This window comes from Orcinus orca, chromosome 3 (genome assembly GCF_937001465.1).
Source record: "Orcinus orca chromosome 3, mOrcOrc1.1, whole genome shotgun sequence".
Taxonomy (NCBI): domain Eukaryota; kingdom Metazoa; phylum Chordata; class Mammalia; order Artiodactyla; family Delphinidae; genus Orcinus; species Orcinus orca.
This window is the reverse complement of record NC_064561.1, coordinates 129,714,141-129,731,602: the sequence shown is the minus strand read 5'-3', so window position 1 is coordinate 129,731,602 and position 17,462 is coordinate 129,714,141. Positions and strand designations below refer to the sequence as shown.

The following is a 17,462-nucleotide window of genomic DNA, read 5'->3' as shown; positions in this document are numbered from 1 at the left end:
AGGTACACTGCATAGTGCTTGGCACACAGTGTATGTTGGATATATCAAATGTTAATTGTTACTATTGTTAATTAATTAATAGCAGAAGCTGAAGAAATTCACCTTGATGGTGTTACCCAAGTTGGACCCAAGAAGAAAATTTAAGAGATTTCTGGTATAGAATTCCCCAGATGTCACAGTGTGCTTATCACTTATTTCTTCAAGATGTTACAGTTAATGTCCTAATTGACATAGAGACTGAAGCAGAGTAAAAAGCAGAAAAAACGGATCTTTCTGTCGTGTTCAAAATAGTTGGAGTCTATAGTTTGATTGTAATTTGCCTACCAGTTTGTGTACCATTTACATCTCAAAATGCCTTAAACCTCAAGTAAGTTTTCTTCTTAGTTTTGAAAGCTAGTGTGTTGATCCCTTTGTAGTTCCCCTAAAAACAGTTGTCAGAAAAGAAAAATATACTTGTCAAATACAAATGTCAAATGTGAAGAAAAAAAAAGAAATGTGCCTAAGTTTCCACTGAAATTTCATAGCAAAGCTACAGCTTAGGTCTTCTAACCATGCTTTACTTCATGAGTGCGGGGGATTCCTCTGCTTCCCCACTACTTCAGTGAGCATACTGAGTCCAACAGCTTAGAGTTCTGTGTGTGCCTCATCTGAGAGGTGGGGTCCCAGGCTTTGGAAATGGTCACTTAGGGCAGTGGGGCTGTGGATGAGGATTCAGCCAGATGAGAGTGTGAGTGGGCAGATGGGATGGAGCGTGTCTCATTCATGCACAGAGCAGTCAACTTCTGGAGACACCCCTTCTGGACCATTTCATGGTGCTGTTGCCGGGCAATCTTAAGTGTCTTCCTTCATATGCAGGTAAACGTGACACTGTACAGTGCTTTTCCTGTGGTGGCTGTTTAGGAAATTGGGAAGATGGTGATGACCCCTGGAAGGAACATGCCAAGTGGTTCCCCAAGTAAGTAGATAAATATTTTTTGCTTGTAATTTTTTTTTAAGACAAAACAAAACTAAAGGCAAGAGTCACCTTCCCAGAGTAGAACCTTCAGTTTTGATCCTTCTTTCTCCTAAATTGGAACACTCCAGGATTTATTCAAGCAAGAAAGCCCTGATGATATCGTGAAAATTTTTAATTATATAATTTCAAAATAGTTTCTTACTGTTTTATTATCCAAAATACTAAGATATGTTTTGCCAAGTATAAGTTTCAGGATCTGCCTTAATAAACAGGAATAATTTGCATAGGGATGATGTAAAATGGTACATAAAGGAAGTTGGAAAGTAAGACAATGTTTAAAACATTATTACAAATGGTTTCATGCACTGCTGAATATATACCAAATGAAAACATTGTATTTCAAAAACTCAGTAAGAGTTTTGATTATTACAATGGTCTTGAGTTCTCTGCTTAGAAAATGAAGTGCTTTTAAAAATTATTTCTAATGTTGTGTTTACTAGTATTTTCTACATGGCTCTGTATCTACCAAATACAGATTCATTCCCTTAACAATTTTTAAAACTTTCATCTTGGAAAATTTCATATACAAGTAGAGAGAACACTTATCGACACATGGCCAAATCATATGTTATCCATCTCTCACCCACTCCTTCCCCAGAAATAAAAATAACCAAATTATTTTAAAGCAAATCCCAGACATCATATAATGTCACTTGTTGGTATTTTAGTATATAACTCTAAAATATAAAAATATTTTAAAGAAACATAACCACAGTATCATTCTGTCTTCTAAAGAGGATTAACAGTAATTCCTCAATAACATCAAATATCTGAGACAGTGTTCAAATGTCCACATCCCCCCACCTCACTTTCTCTTTGCCATTGGTTGATTTGAATCAGGATCCAAACAAGGTCCATACATTACATTTAGTTGATATATCTCAAGATTTTTAATTTACAGATTTCCTCCTCCCTGACTTTTTCTTGTCACTTACTCATGAAAGGAGCCCCGTAGTCTGTCCTGTAAAATTGCCTACACTCTGTGTTTGGCTGAATGTTTCTGTGGTGTCATTTAACATGTTTCTCTACTTCCTGTATTTCCTATAATCTAATAATTGGATCTAGCAGTGTGCTTCGGCTCATAGTTTATTTCTTTAACATATTTGTCATACACCTACCACATGCAAAGAAGTTTCTGGTTGGATCGTAGGTCCAACCAGACCTACAATAAGTCATCTTTCACATGGACAGCCATGCTCACAAAAATGGAAGTATGTCTGATAAGTGAAAAAAGCAGTATGCAAAATAATGTGTAGTATAAGCCTTTAAAACCATTCAGCCTATATATGGACTTGTTTGAAATATATATAGAAAAAGTTAAGAAAATATACAGACCAAACAATCGAACTCTTGAGGTTTGGGTTTGTCAGGAGATGAGGTGGAGAGGGATTTTCATATTTTACTTTGTTCACTTCTATCTTGTTTAAATTCTGGGAAACAAATGTGTATTTCTTTTATGGTTGAAAAGAAAGTGAGGGGGTGGGAGGGAGGAAGGGAACAAAGGAGAGAAGGAAGAGGGGAAGAGAGAGAGATGGAGAGGGAGATTGGAAAGGGAGGAGAGCTCTTCCTGACAAGCAGATGAGACAGTTATAGGGATACAGGAAGCCAGATGGTTAAATACTTTGAATGTCATTCTGGTTCCTTGACCAGTCAAGAATAGACACCCAGCCAATCATACTGAGTGTTGGCAGTGAACCACATGGGTGTGTACCGAGTGAATATCAGCCCTGGCTCTTGGGCACCTGTCGTAGCTGTAGCCTCAGCCAATGCTTCACTTAGTCTCATGGCCACAATGCTTAGTGTCACTGGGTTATACACTGGACAACTCCCAGCAGCACCATTCACATCAACCATCATGTGATGGTCTAACACCAACAAGAGTTGCACATCCTGTCTTGGGTGGCCCTGGTCCACCTTCTCTGACGTAGGACTGAGGGAAAGGTGAGAAGCATAGGGAGAAGATGTGAGTCCAGCACTCAGCTCCAGAGGTGGAAGGAGCTAAGGTCTGCTGCTATCAATACAAAGGGCAGGGCAGAGTGCAGAGGCTCGCAGATACACAGAGCCGGCCACTTGTGACCCCCATTACTGACCCTCTGAATCTCGTGTGTAAAAATGAAAATGATAATCCACAGCTTGTAGGGTTGTTACAAGGGTGATGAGTAAAGTATATGGCGCAAATGCCTTGTAAAAACTCCTGTGTATTCCATGACCATTTGACCTTCCACCTATTTGTCATCATGAGCATATGCTTAACCACTACATTTCAGAGCTGGAATTAGAACTAAGAATTCCCCAGTTTCTTGTTGGTTGTGCTCTAACCTTAGCAGTTTGGGCATCAATTTTGGCTTTGTTTGCTGCTTTTATAAACTATGGACACAACGTCTGAGTCTACTCCTACTCATTAAAACGTAGTACTCAGTGTACTAAATAATTGTAAATCAATAAAATAAGCTGATCTTTATTGTATTTTTTTAAACATTATATATATATTTGTAATTTATTTGTTATTTATTTTATTTTTGGCTGTGTTGGGTCTTTGTTGCGGTGCACGGGCTTCTCATTGCAGTGACTTCTCTTGCTGCGGAGCACGGGCTCTAGAGCACAGACTCATTAGTTGTAGCTCACGGGCTGTAGAGCACAGGCTTTAGTAGTTGTGGCACATGGGCTCAGTAGTCGTGGCTTCCGGGCTTAGTTGCTCCACGGCATGTGAGATCTTCGCGGATCAGGGCTCGAACCCGTGTCCCCTGCATTGGTAGGCGGATTCTTAACCACTGCGCCACCAGGGAAGCCCTTTGTTGTCTTTTTTTAAAGAAGTAGTGTCTATCGAGCACCTTCTCAATCCACACTAAGCATGTGGGGAGGGCCCTGTCCGTCATGTGCTATGTGGATTGTGTACAAATTTGGGTTGCGTACAGGTTTGGGGCACTCCTCAGAAGGATCTGTACATCTAAAACCTGGGGACCTTAGCTACCCAGAGTGGTGGCCCTAAAACAATATATGACTCACCTAGTGGAGTTCACTTTCTCATGTCTGTATAAGAGAACAGTGGCAAGATTGATCACTTCCCGTTAGTGGCAGAACTGGGACTAACATTCTGGCCTTCTGACTCTCAGCCCTCATGTTACTATAAAATCACTAGAAAGGAACCTTAAATTTGAATGAGAGAGATTTTTTTAAAGTTAACTTAAAAATTGCTTCTGGGGCTTCCCTGGTGGTGCAGTGGTTGAGTCCGCCTGCCGATGCAGGGGACACGGGTTCGTGTCCTGGTCCAGGAAGATCCCACATGCTGCGGAGCGGCTGGGCCTGTGAGCCATGGCCACTGAGCCTGCGCCTCCGGAGCCTGTGCTCGGCAACGGGAGAGGCCCCAACAGGGAGAGGCCCGCGTACCGCAAAAAAAAAAAAAAAAAAAATTGCTTCTGTTTTGTGGAAAGGAATGTTTTATTTTGTTTTTTTAAATTTATTTATTTATTTTTGCCGTGTTGGGTCTTCGTTTCTGTGCGAGGGCTTTCTCTAGTTGTGGCAAGCCGGGGCCACTCTTCATCGCGGTGCGCAGGCCTCTCACTATCGCAGCCTCTCTTGTTGCGGAGCACATGCTCCAGACACGCAGGCTCAGTAGTTGTGGCTCACGGGCCTAGTTGCTCCGTGGCATGTGAGATCCTCCCAGACCAGGGCTCGAACCTGTGTCCCCTGCTCCCCTGCATTAGCAGGCAGATTCTCAACCACTGCACCACCAGGGAAGCCCAGGAATGTGTTTTCAAAATGTATTCCATATACTCTTTTTAAAAAATTCAATTTATTAATTTCCATTGTATTTTTTTTACAGAGTAGTGATATGTTTTTCAGTGGATGAAATTTATTATTGTTTGTTATCCTTGCTGCCAGTAACTTTTATTTAACCACAGGAACTAGATATAGTCACCATAGTTTAAGTTAACAAAGAAAACCCCCTCCAGTCTATATATTACTGTAAATCTGTCTCTTTGATTGAATTATATTTTGTTTCAAGAGAGAAGATAATCTGAAGATTTAGTTTTAAATTATTACACATGTTGTTAATGGAAATAATAATTATATGAGAATAATGATAATTGTCATAAGTTTTGGGGTAAATCTTTTGACAGTTTTATCAAAGTAAAATAAAATTGAGCAATTTAAAGCACACAATGCAGTAAGTTTTAACAAATGTCCATTGTGTCACTGCAGTTATATAAAGATACAGGACATCTCTATTACAGTATCAGGGTAAATTTTAATTCTGTTTATTAATTATAGATGTGAATTTCTTCAAAGTAAGAAATCCTCAGAGGAAATTACCCGGTACATTCAAAGCTACAAGGGATTTGTTGGCGTCACGGTAATTTACAACAGCACATTTTTTTCTCAAGTTGGCTTTTGAGTACCTATTATCTGAATGAGAAGGGGGCGGCATCACTCTTTTGTCATGGGCTCTCCTTCTTTCTTCCCTTATTTCATTCTCCTACCTCCCATTGGGCAGATTGAAGAAAAGCATGTTCACTTGGTCAACTAGAGCCCTTAGAATTTTTTTTCAGGGCTGCCTTTTGATTGGTCTGTCTGCCTTCCTGGTAGTCTTACCCTCTTTGACTGAGGTCACCTCCCCTAGCTTCCCTTGGCCACCCCCATCTGAGTGCCCGCATAAGACATTCAGACCACTGCACACTACCCACAGTGGGCCTCAGAGCTGGTTACTTTATGCTCTATCGTGAAGGCTTCCCTAGTGACAGGTGATGGGAAAACCCAGCTTAAATTGCTTATGCAAAAAGAGCGAATTTATTGGCTAACACGACTCAGATGAGAACCCTGCAGAAAACATGGCCTGAAAGTGGGGGAGGAGTGTTTCTTCAGTTAGCAATCTGGGTGCAGTTTTCAGAGAAGAATCAGTTACTCAATACCTAACCACCCTTCTGAATCCAGTTTCCTTCCTATATCTCATACTTCTCATTAGTCAAAGGACCTCTGTGATATCTTGTTGTAACTTAGCTTTTGAGTTGGAGCTCTGGAAAAACCGACCCGGAGGCGGCTTCCTGTTGAGTATAAATAAACATTCACAGTATTTTTTTCTTCCCTTTACGCTGCATAAAAAATTACAACATTAATAGAAATACTAATTAAAGGAATAATTCTCTAACAACACTGACACTCAATCCAATGAAACTTCATTTGGGGGCAGGGTTGGAGGAGGGAGTTCTTTTAATTTTTATTCATAGATAGTTGTATGCTCCAAGTCGATAACTTGAATTTTTTAAAATTGAGGTATTGATGCACGATATTTGTTTCAGGTGTACAACACAATGATTCACAATTTTTAAAGGTTATACTCCATTTATAATTACTATAAAATATTGGATATGTTCCCTGTGCTGTACATTAGATACTTGTAGCTTATTTGTTTTATACATAGTCGTTTGTAGGATAACTTGAGTTTTAATTTTCTCCAGGGAGAACATTTTGTGAATTCCTGGGTCAAGAGAGATTTACCTATGGCTTCAGGTAAAGATTCAGACGTATTTCAAAAAGCTTTGCTTGTTTATTTCTTCTTTTGCTTTTTCTTTTTCAGCCTAATTTTTTTTTTTAACCCCTCCATTTTCCTCCTCTTTTTATGGTGCCATAGTAATTTTTTAAAAAACCATTTCATTAGAGTTTCTGGTCTCCTGGATTGACTTAGTTTTTTAACATAAATAAGCATAGGGAAATATGTCAGGGTTGGGTCCTTGACTGAATTTCCTTTAAAACAATTAAGGTTTCTGGATAAAATGGTTTTGAAAACATTCTTAAATGGATCAGTGTCTGTTAAGAAATTAAATGTGAAATAATAGAAAATAAATATTGGTCTCTGCCCCTAGTTCCTGGCAGAGAGCTCCTAAAATCCATGTAATTTCCTAAGTGATAACATCACGAGGTGCATCTCTTGTTCTAATATTGGATCTTTGACGCTGTCCCTGACACAGGGCTCCTAAAACCTTGTAAACTCCTAAGTGATAAGAACACTGGGAGCGTCTTTGGTTTCCAATGAGGTGATTCTGGGTGAGCTCCTGGATGGCTTCTGGATGGGAGCTGGTCACTGGAAAGAGCAAGCCATGATTAGAAGTTTGAATTTTCAGCCCCACCCCCTATTCTTCAGAGCAGGAAGAGGGGTATAAATGGAGTTAATGATCGATCATGCCTGTGTGAGGAAGCCTCCATAAAAATCCCAGTAGTACAGGTTTCCAGGAGCCTTCAGGTATGTGAACACATCCACACTGGGAATGTGACACATTCCAACTCCATGAGGATAGAAGGCTCCCAGATCTCACTCTACTAGCCAGTTCATCTGGCTGTTCATCTGTACCCTTGATTATATCCTTTACTAAACAAACATAAGTGTTTCTCTGAGTTCTGTGATCCACTCTAACAAATGAAATAGGGTAGGAGCAGTGTTATGGGATTGAGCCTTTAACCTGTAGGATCTGACACTACTAAGTAGACAGTGTTGGAACAGAGTTAAATTGTAGGACACCCGGCTGGTGTTGCAGAGAATTGTTTACTGGAAGAAAACCCCCATACACCTTGTATCAAAAGTATCGTGAATGTGATGGTAGTGTGAGAGTAAAGGAGACACACAGGAGGAAAAGACTGAGGTTTTTCCAGTACATTAAGTCATATTCCAGTTAAAACTCAAGTGACAGCAGGAATCCTGCGGCTAAGTGGAATAATGAAGCAAACTTTCATCTTAAGGAATTTTGCAGTATCTAATTTTATTAACGTATTTAATAAACATAAGTTGGTTTTCAGATCTTCAAAGGGTGCAGAAGACAGGAACCAAACCCCAGGGCCAGCCCAGTGTGGAAAGTCTAATAGAAACCACTGCATAGAGTGGATACCCAAAGGGCAAGAAACAAATGTGCCTGCTCTTAAGGGAGCTGCAAGGAAAATTTGCCTTTCTCAAATCTGATACTAACTTGGGGTGGAAGGGAAGCTCCTCTAGACTTTTCTTGCTTTATCCTGATGCTATATGGTGAAAAGATAATTAGAAAATATTTTATTATAAAAAAATTTAAATCTATATAGAAATAAGACAATAGTAAATCCCCACCATGCATCTACCACTCTGCTTCAACATGTGGTCAGTCTGGCCTTGCCTGTTTCTTCTTTTTTAATCCCCTCCTTCAATTATATTGAAGCAAATGCCAAACATATTATTCTGTCTGTAAATATGAAAGGATAATTCAAACACTGATACTTGCAATATCAAAGCTTGCTGGTCTCACCATACGCTTTTTATTCAAGTGTGTTGCAATGGCAGCATCTTTGCTAATGAAGAACTCCGACTGGACTCTTTCAAGAACTGGCCCCAGGCATCCCCTGTGGGAGCTGCAGCTCTGGCCAAAGCAGGTTTTTTCTACATGGGTGAGTCAGCAGTTTGCCCCAGGCTCTTGCCTTGCTGCCCATTTAAACCCCACATACACTTCATGATCCTGGGCTCGTATTTAACTAAGCTCAACAATCCCTACTTCTTTTCATTATTCCTTTTTCTTTTAAAAAAAATATTTATTTATTTATTTAGGCTGTGCCGGGTCTTAGTTGCAGCGCATGGGATCTTCATTGTGGTGTGCGGGATCTTTCTTTTTAGTTGCAGCAGGTGGGCTCCTAGTTGCAGCATGTGGACTTCTTAGTTGTGGCATGTGAACTCTTAGTTGTGGCATGCGTGTGGGATCTATTTCCCGTACCAGGGATTGAACCCGGGCCCCCTGCATTGGGAGCGCCGAGTCTTACCCACTGGACCACCAGGGAATTCCCTCATTATTCCTTATATATTCCTTTTCCTTTCTGTGTCAGATGGCCATACCTACCTATAAGAGGAGCTGGGACGTTTAATTTTTTTCTGGGTAGCAATGTGCCCAGCTGAAAATTGGGGTTTCTGTTACTATGGAAGAATGAGAGATAACTAGGAGTGTGGATAGCAGTTTTTGCCACACACTCCCTGGAAGAGAAAGTAAGGAAATTGCTTTTAATGATTCCTAAGCATGTAGAATCTTCCATCGGTTCATAGTATTCTCTCTTGAGCTGCTGGTCATCAGGGAGTTCCACTCTGTAATGCACAAAGAGCGGGCAGGTTCCCCTCAGCTAAACCTCTGCCTGAGGTACAATAAGGTGAAAGGATATTGTGTCCTTCCTGGGAACCTTGCTGGCCTTCTTCAGACCAAACACACATGCTAAGTTACAGTGGAGGTCCATGTGGACCTTTTACAGAGGGGTCAAGTCAAGAATACCACAGAGCAGTACAGAGTAGGGGAATGTAGTGTTCACTCGAACTGACATGTTCCACTGGTACAAAAAATCTTAATGCCTCACAGGCTTAAGCATTTGGAAAGGCGGTGTTCCACCCTTTCTTCCTGCTCTCTCCATTCTGTCTTCCTCTTGCCAGCCTTCCTCTAGGACCCTCTGTCCAGTGTCCTCACCCTCTTCCTTTTGAACCTCCTCCTCTCCCCACAAATCCTAGGCATCTCACCCTTTTGGGGTCTTGCAAGCTCTAGGACCTCCTATTTTTATCCAGACACAAAGGGAGGTTTTCCTCTGCTCTGGCTTTACGATGCCTACAGGAGTCCAAGAAGAGAAGGAAGATGATGGATGCTCCATTTCTAGTTCAATCTTTTGGTAGATCCAAATGCTAATTTCCTTCCAAAGAAATAGAGTCTGACATGAAGACTTGATCCTACTTCTAGTGGAATAAACCTAGCAATAATGTAGTAAGAGGCATTTGCTTCTTCACGAACTTACTTACGTGAGAGTTGCTATATTTGATCATATATATTTTCCTGAGCTCCAAATATTTTCTTTCTGATTTATTCATTAAATAAATAACTTACTGAGTGCCTAGTAAGTCCTTGGCACTCTTCTAGGTCCATGAGATTCATTAGGGAGCAAAACAGGAAAAAATCTCTTCCTTCATGGAACTTCAATTCCACATTCTGATTTGCAAATCTCTTGCTCCATAGAATGAGGAGGGGACAGGGAGAGGGTGTTAATCAGTGCGTGGTACATAGGAACATTGAATGTTACTTGTTCATGACCCCATTGGTGAGAGAAGAGCCCTAAATAGAATATTTCCTCACTGGTGACCCGATTTGTGACTTTGTCACAAAATCTGAATGAAAGTGCAAGTAGGGTTTTGCTAATAAAGGCCTGGTAGTTATTATGTGTGTCACTCGACAAATACACTGGCCAGTGGCACTGATCAAATTTCCTTACTTCTAGGTAAAAGCGACTTCGTCCAGTGTTTTTCCTGTGGAGGATATTTGTATAAGTTTGAGGAAGGTGATGACCCATTAGAAGGACACACCAAATATTTTCCCAAGTGAGTAGAATGAATGTTTAGTGTCTATGAATCTGGATGTATTGATACTTTAGCAATTTTCCCCTCATTTTATATTCTGATTAAGTCTTTGACCACCTCTCTGATTCTTACGATGAAGGATGAGTCTTTCTCTCTTTCATGCCCTTGCTTTCATGACCCCTTTCCCATCTAGCCTTCCTCTCACTATAGTCACAGCACAGTTTTGGTTCAATCATTATTTTCACATTACATGTTTACATTAGCATGACTTCATAAAGGCAGAGCCTAGTAATAAATAATTTACCTTCCCTCCCTGTACCACTTCCAATTTTTGTAGTAAGTAACAATTGTCTTATTAGTATGTTTGCTTAGTTTTTTGGTTTTTGAGGTGAAATTCACACATAAACTATTTTAAAGTGTACAGTCCAGTGGCATTTAGTACATGCACAATGTTATGCAACCACCCCCTGCTGTCTAATTCCAAAACATTTTCATTATCCCAAAAGAGAACTCTGTACCCATTAAGCAGTCATTCCCTATCTCCCCAGTGCACCCTAGCTCCTTAGAGCTACCAGTCAGCTTTCTGTCTCTATAGACTTACTGTTCTGGATATTTCATGTAAATGGAAGCATGTAATATGATCTTTTGTATTTGACCTCTCTTAGCACAATGTTTTGAGGTTCATCCATCTTGTAGAATGTATCAGTACTTCATTCTTTTTATGGCTGAGATATATGTGTATATGGATATATATGTATGTATTTCAGTTTCTCCATCTCCTCGCCAACACTTGTTATTTTCCTTTTTAAAAAATATACCCATTTTCTTAGTTTTAAAATGTATTTAGTACCAGTTCATCTTCAAATTCTCCCAAATGTTTAAAACTTGCTGTCCGGTCATTCAAACTTGTAAGCTAGCGCACCATTTTCATTTTCTTAAAGGAGTCTATTGTGAAGTCTCTGACCTGCTTCAATATGAACTATTTGTCCTGTAGTCACCCTAGGATCCTGAGATCGTTCTTCACGGTCATCCTAGGGATTCCTATTGCCTTTCTCCTGTGTTGTAGCTCCTGTTTCCTGGATCTACTGTCACCCTCTTCTTGGTTTATTCACTCACTGTGTTGTTGTTTTGTTTTGTTTAATTGTGGAATTGGATTATGTCTTTTTATTTTTTTAATTAATTTTTATCAGAGTATAGTTGCTTTACAATATTGTGTTAGTTTCTGCTGTACAGCAAAATGAATCAGCTATATATATATATATATATATATCTCCCCTTTTTTGGATTTCCTTCCCATTTAGGTCACCACAGTGCATTAGATAGAGTTCCTTGTGCTACACAGTATGTTCTCATTAGTTACCTATTTTATACATAGTGTCAATAGTGTATGTGTGTCAATCCCAATCTCCCAATTCCTCCCACCACCCCCATTCGCCCTTGGTATCCATACATTTGTTCTCTATGTCTTTTTCTGCTTTGCAAATAAAATCATCTATACCATTTTTCTGGATTCCACATATATGTGTTAATACATGATACTTGTTTTTCTCTTTCTGACTTACTTCACTCTATTCATTCACTTTGGAACACTCCTCCACAGTTCCCTGGGAAAGATTGCAGAAGCGATACATGTTTTTAGCTTCCATTTAATGCGTATATCTGAATATTTGTATATATTTTCTCACACTCATTTGGTAGTTTAGCTAGGTGTAGAGTTCCAGGTTGGAAGTCATTCTAAGTTGAACAGGCATTGCTATATTTTCTAATAGCTTCCAATACTGCTGTTGAAATTCCATGTCTTTCTGATTCTTAATCCTTTCATTGCAAATTACTTTTTCCATCCTGGATGCATTTAGGATTTTCTGTTTGTTTCCAGTGTTCTAAAATTTCATGAATAAATGGCTACTTTTTAATATTTATTTTCTGTAGCTCTTTAACCTTTTTTTTTTTTTGGCTTATTTTTCACTCACCAAACCCTTCAAAAATGTTCAACTGTAAGAGAACATTTTTTTGTTTTCACTTTGTAATTAGTAAGTGCTCTTCCAGAAATAAATATTAATATAAACAGGTCTTAAATACTTCCATCTAATTCTAAGATTCTAAAGAGGATACAGTTTTGAAGGTGTTTTGACAGAAGTAGTTGTGTTTTTTTCTTTCTTATTTGGATTTAATATTTTGTAAATTTTTAAACAGTGGGGATATTCTTCTTAATTCTTGGAAAAATAAGCTAGGATGCAGTCTAATTTTATTTAGAACCTCTCCTGGACTCTATCAACTCCCTTTTTGTGTGGCATTTTTATTTTTCCTCTGCCGTTTTTGTTTGTTTGTTTTGTTTGTTTTGTGGTTTTTGTTGTTGTTGTTTTTGTTTTTTGGTGCTCCATGTGAGGCTCAAATCTTCTGCCTCTTTTTTTTTTTTTTGCGGTATGCAGGCCTCTCACTGTTGTGGCCTCTCCCGTTGCGGAGCAGAGGCTCCGGACACACAGGCTCAGTAGCCATGGCTCATGGGCCCAGCCGCTCCGCATCATGTGGGATCTTCCCAGACCGGGGCACGAACCCGCGTCCCCTGCATCAGCAGGCAGACTCTCAACCACTGCGCCACCAGGGAAGCCCCTGCCTCTTTTTTAAAATCACAAACTAGGATGCATTTAAAGGAGTACCTAAAATGTTTATGTATGATTTAAAGGACAATTAACAAAGAAACAAATGAACCCAGCACTAAAGTTAAGAAATTGAATATTATCAAGTCCTTAGAATGCTACTGTGTGCCCTCCTTCCCAATTCTGATTATATCCTTGTCCCTCCAATTCAGAGGTAAACATGATCCTGAAATTTGGGTTAATTGTTCCTTCTTCTCCTAATGGTTTCACCAACTACATGTGTATTATTAAACACATTTAACTTTGCTTATTCTTGAAGTTCAAATAAATGGAAGCATACTGCATGGTTCTTCTGTGATGACTGACTTATTTTACTCAAACTTTACACGAAGTTTTTGAGACTCATTCATAATTATGTATAGAGTTGTAGTTCACTTGTTTTCATTGCTATATAGTATATTGTTTTATGAATATGTAATTTATCCATTCTATTCTAGATTCAACATCTGGGTTGTTTTACAGAGTGTTGCAATTCAAATAATGCCACTATGAACCCTCTTGTACATAATTCCCAGTGCTCACATGTGTTTCTCCAGGATGCATAACCAACCATGGAATTGCAGAGTAATAGGGTTTGCACATATTCAACTTTATTAGATTATGCAAAACTTTTTTTGAAGTGGTTGTACTGATTTATATTCTCACTAGCATAGATGTTTCCATTCTGTCTGCTTCCTCACTAATTTAGTATTGCCCAAATTTTAATTTTTGTCAATCTAATTACTAATAATGTTGAGCATATTTTCATATTTTCCCATACAGTTTCCTTGTTCTTTTTCTTCAGGACCATACCTTGGCTATTCTTTGCCCTTTCCTCTTTCATATTCAGAGAGTATATGAAATGTCTCTCTTTATCTCTCATAGTACTCCTTATTCTTAAGTCTTTATCTGATATTAATATATGTAGCCACTCCAGCTTTTGTATAGTTTTTACATACTACCTTTTTTGAAATCATTCTACTTTTTTTTTTTTGGCCACGCTGCGTGGCTTGAGGAATCTTAGTTCCCCGACCAGGGATTGAACCCAGAGAGCATCAAGTCCTAGCCACTGGACTACCATGGAATTCCCGAAATCATTTTACTTTTAATCTATGACTTTATATTTAAAGTGAGTTTCTTGTAGGCAACATAGTTGGGTCTTGCTTTTTTTTAACAGTCTGACAATATCTGCTTTCTCTTTTGTTGTTGTTGTTTGTTTGTTTGAGTTTTTTTGGCCATATTGTCAGCTCGTGGGATCTTACTTCCCTGACCAGGGATCTAACCTGGGCCCCTGGCCGTGAGAGCTCAGAGTCCTAACCACTGGACCCCCAACAAATTCCCCAATATCTGCTTTCTAATGGGAGTGTTTAGAACATTTACATTTAATATAATTATTAATATGGTTGGATTTAAATCTACTATTTTGCGATTTGTTTTCTATTTATCCCATCTGCTCTTTGTTTCTTCTTCTTTTCCTGACTTGCATTTGAGTATTTTTTAGTGTTCCATTTTATCTCTATTGTTGGCTTTTTAGATGTACATCTTTATCTTTTTAGTACCTGCTCTAGAATCTACATAATGCATGTTTAACATATCACAGTCATGTTCAAATAATATTATCACAGTTGACATATAATGTATGAACCATATAACAGTATACTTCTATTTTCCCCCTCCTATTGTTTGCGATTTTGTTTTCATACATTTTTACATCACATATATTCTAAATCTCACAATATAGTATTATATCTTTGCTCTAAAAATTATCTTTTAAATACATTTTAAAAAGAGAAAAAATGTATTTCTTGTTTACCCGTTGAGTTACCATCCCTGGCACACTTCATTCCTTTGGGTAGAACCAAGTTTGCATCTGTTATCATTTTCCTTTTAACTGAAGAACTTCCTTTAACTTTTCTTGTAGTGCTGGTCTGCTTGGCTTTACTTGTATGAAAATGCTTGTATGTTACCTTCCTTCAGAGTCCTTTTCCTTGATGGGTCTATCTGCATAGTGACCTTGGACAGAAGCATTTGAAGTCCTACTAGCTATCTTCCTGTAGCTACCCTTCTATTCCTGGGCTCATCTTCAAGTAGGAAAATAAAAATGATGTGTCCTCTTGCTTTATCTCCTGCTTTCCTGTAATTCAGCAGCATAAAAATAAACCAAGATAATTGTTTCTAGTTTTATCATTTACCTACTGACATTTATAGTTCTCATCTATCCAAGTTAATGATTGTGGGTAGAGCTCTTTAGAATTTTCTTCCTTGGTTCTTCAGGCAGACATCATAACCTGAATTTAGATGGTATTTTATGTTCCAGTTTCATGATGTCTAGCAAATTGTTTTTAGAGAGTATGTTTGTGGCCATTCTTCAGTCTTCATATTGATGGAGTTTTTTTCTAAAATAAACTTTTTATTTGGAAAAAATTTTCGACTTAGAGAAAAGGTGAAAAGATAATACAGAGAGTTCCTATATTCCCACACCCAGTTTCCTCTAATACTAACACCTTATATTATCCTGGTACATTTATTAATATTAAAAAACCAACACTGGTACATTGCTATCAACTCCAGATGTTATACATATTTCACCATTTTTTCTACTAATGTCCTTTTTGTTGTCATTATTCCAGAATCCATAGATAGAGTTGTCTTCTCTATTTTTTTTTTTCCTTTAGGTTCATTTTAGTTGGTCTCATGGATGAGTGTTAAATATGCTCCCATTCCACCAAATTGGCTGGTTATCCCCACTACTACTTTATGAACCATTTATATCTCTACTGCTGAGATTTATAGTCTACATGTCTTGTTTGATAAAGACACTGACAGAATCACTGGAAATGTTAATTTTATACTTAATTTTTGCCAGTAAAACTCTCACAGTGTTTTTGAAAACCTAATGCAAATGCTTAATTGCATACAACTATTTTTAAAAATTAATTAATTACTTTATTTTTGGCTGCGTTGGATCTTCGTTGCTGCGTGCAGGCTTCTCATTGCGGTGGCTTCTCTTGTTGCGGAGCACGGGCTTTAGGTGCACGGGTTTCAGTAGTTGTGGCATGTGGGCTCAGTAGTTGTGGCTCATGGGCTCTAGGGTTCACAGGCTCAGTAGTTGTGGGGCATGGGCTTAGTTGCTCCTCAGCAGGTGGGATCTTCCCAGACCAGGGCTCAAACCCGTGTCCCCTGCATCGGCAGGCAGATTCTTAAACACAGCGCCACCAGGGAAGTCCCATACAATTATTTTTATAACTTTTAACTTTTGTGCTTAGTTGTCAGTTTCTCCACAATATGAAGTGCTCTGCAGAAGTGATTCCAGACCTTCAGAGCCATGGTGAACTTTCTGACTTAACGGTATGAACGCCACCTTGTTTATTTTCAGAGTGTGTGATCATGTGATTAAAAACTGTTTTTGAACAGGAACTGCTCATCATAAAAAAAATAAATAAATGAATTCTACAAATATCTGTTAAGCACCAATCATGCGCCAGTTGCAGATGGGGATGCTACAATAAACAAAACATAATACCTAGTTTCATGAAATGTAGAGTCAATCCCTTCTACTGTGAGGCCCAGACTCGTTTGGACCTAAAAGTTGATTAGCATCCAGGCTACCTGGATTCCATCTGTGATCATCATTTGGAGGACAGTAAGGTCTGACTTGGTAGTTGGCTTTTCTCAAAGCTGGGAAGATATGTTTCTTTTACAACAGCAACCAACCAACCAAATCAAAAATACAGATTAATAGGTTGACCCCTTTTTAAACTGAGAAATTCTACATAGTTCTCTAGGAGATTAGCCACTGCCAGTTTAATACACACACACCCCTTATTTGAGGCTGTATGTTAGGTGTATTATGTTCATCATCCCCCAAAAAGAAAACAAGGTAATTTGTCGTTCACTTGATTCATCTTTGCTCATCCCCCCACCTCCCTTAACTAGCTTATTTTTAAAAAATATTTATTTATTTTTTATTTATTATGTCTGTGCCGGATCTTAGTTGTGGCCTGTGGGATCTTTTAGTTGTGGCATGGAGGCTCATAGTTGTGGCATGTGGACTCTTAGTTGCAGCATGCATACAGGATCTAGTTCCCCGACCAGGGATGGAACCCAGGCCCCCTGCAGCGGCAGCTGGAGTCTTACCCACTGGACCACCAGGGGAACCCCTTAAATAGCTTATTTTTAAAGGAAGAAACATAACCTTCCTATATCCCAGGTATGTAATATTTAAAAAACTGTTGATAACTAAGATCAGAAGTTGCACCTAATGATTTCTGGAGGGTCCATCTTGCTCTAGACACTGTGATTCTAATCATCTGGACAGTAATCACAGCTCAAGTCACCCATGGAATGCACTGTTTGGATATCACCCAGGAGCACACGCTTGTGTGTGTTTGCAGATCACTTATTGTTTCATATTTGTAGCACTCCTCCCTGCAACTGGCGTAAATACTTGAGGATGGGTTGGGTTTAGAAAATGTCTGGT

At 38.9% G+C, this 17,462-nt stretch overlaps 1 protein-coding gene across 12 annotated transcripts in view; it reads left to right on the top strand.

Annotated features, from left to right (window-relative positions):
- Positions 1 to 17,462, top strand: part of LOC101290040 (general transcription factor IIH subunit 2) — a 66,266-nt gene that overhangs the window by 34,088 nt on the left and 14,716 nt on the right. For 11 of the 12 annotated variants that reach the window (XM_033429961.2, XM_033429965.2, XM_049707683.1 and 8 more), the window contains 6 exons: positions 856 to 955; positions 5,288 to 5,369; positions 6,472 to 6,523; positions 8,300 to 8,419; positions 10,268 to 10,367; positions 16,249 to 16,330. In XM_033429961.2, the coding sequence (XP_033285852.1) occupies positions 856 to 955; positions 5,288 to 5,369; positions 6,472 to 6,523; positions 8,300 to 8,419; positions 10,268 to 10,367; positions 16,249 to 16,330 (536 nt within the window). The remainder of the gene's footprint in view (positions 1 to 855; positions 956 to 5,287; positions 5,370 to 6,471; positions 6,524 to 8,299; positions 8,420 to 10,267; positions 10,368 to 16,248; positions 16,331 to 17,462) is intronic. The other variant, XM_033429962.2, reaches the window with a different exon arrangement.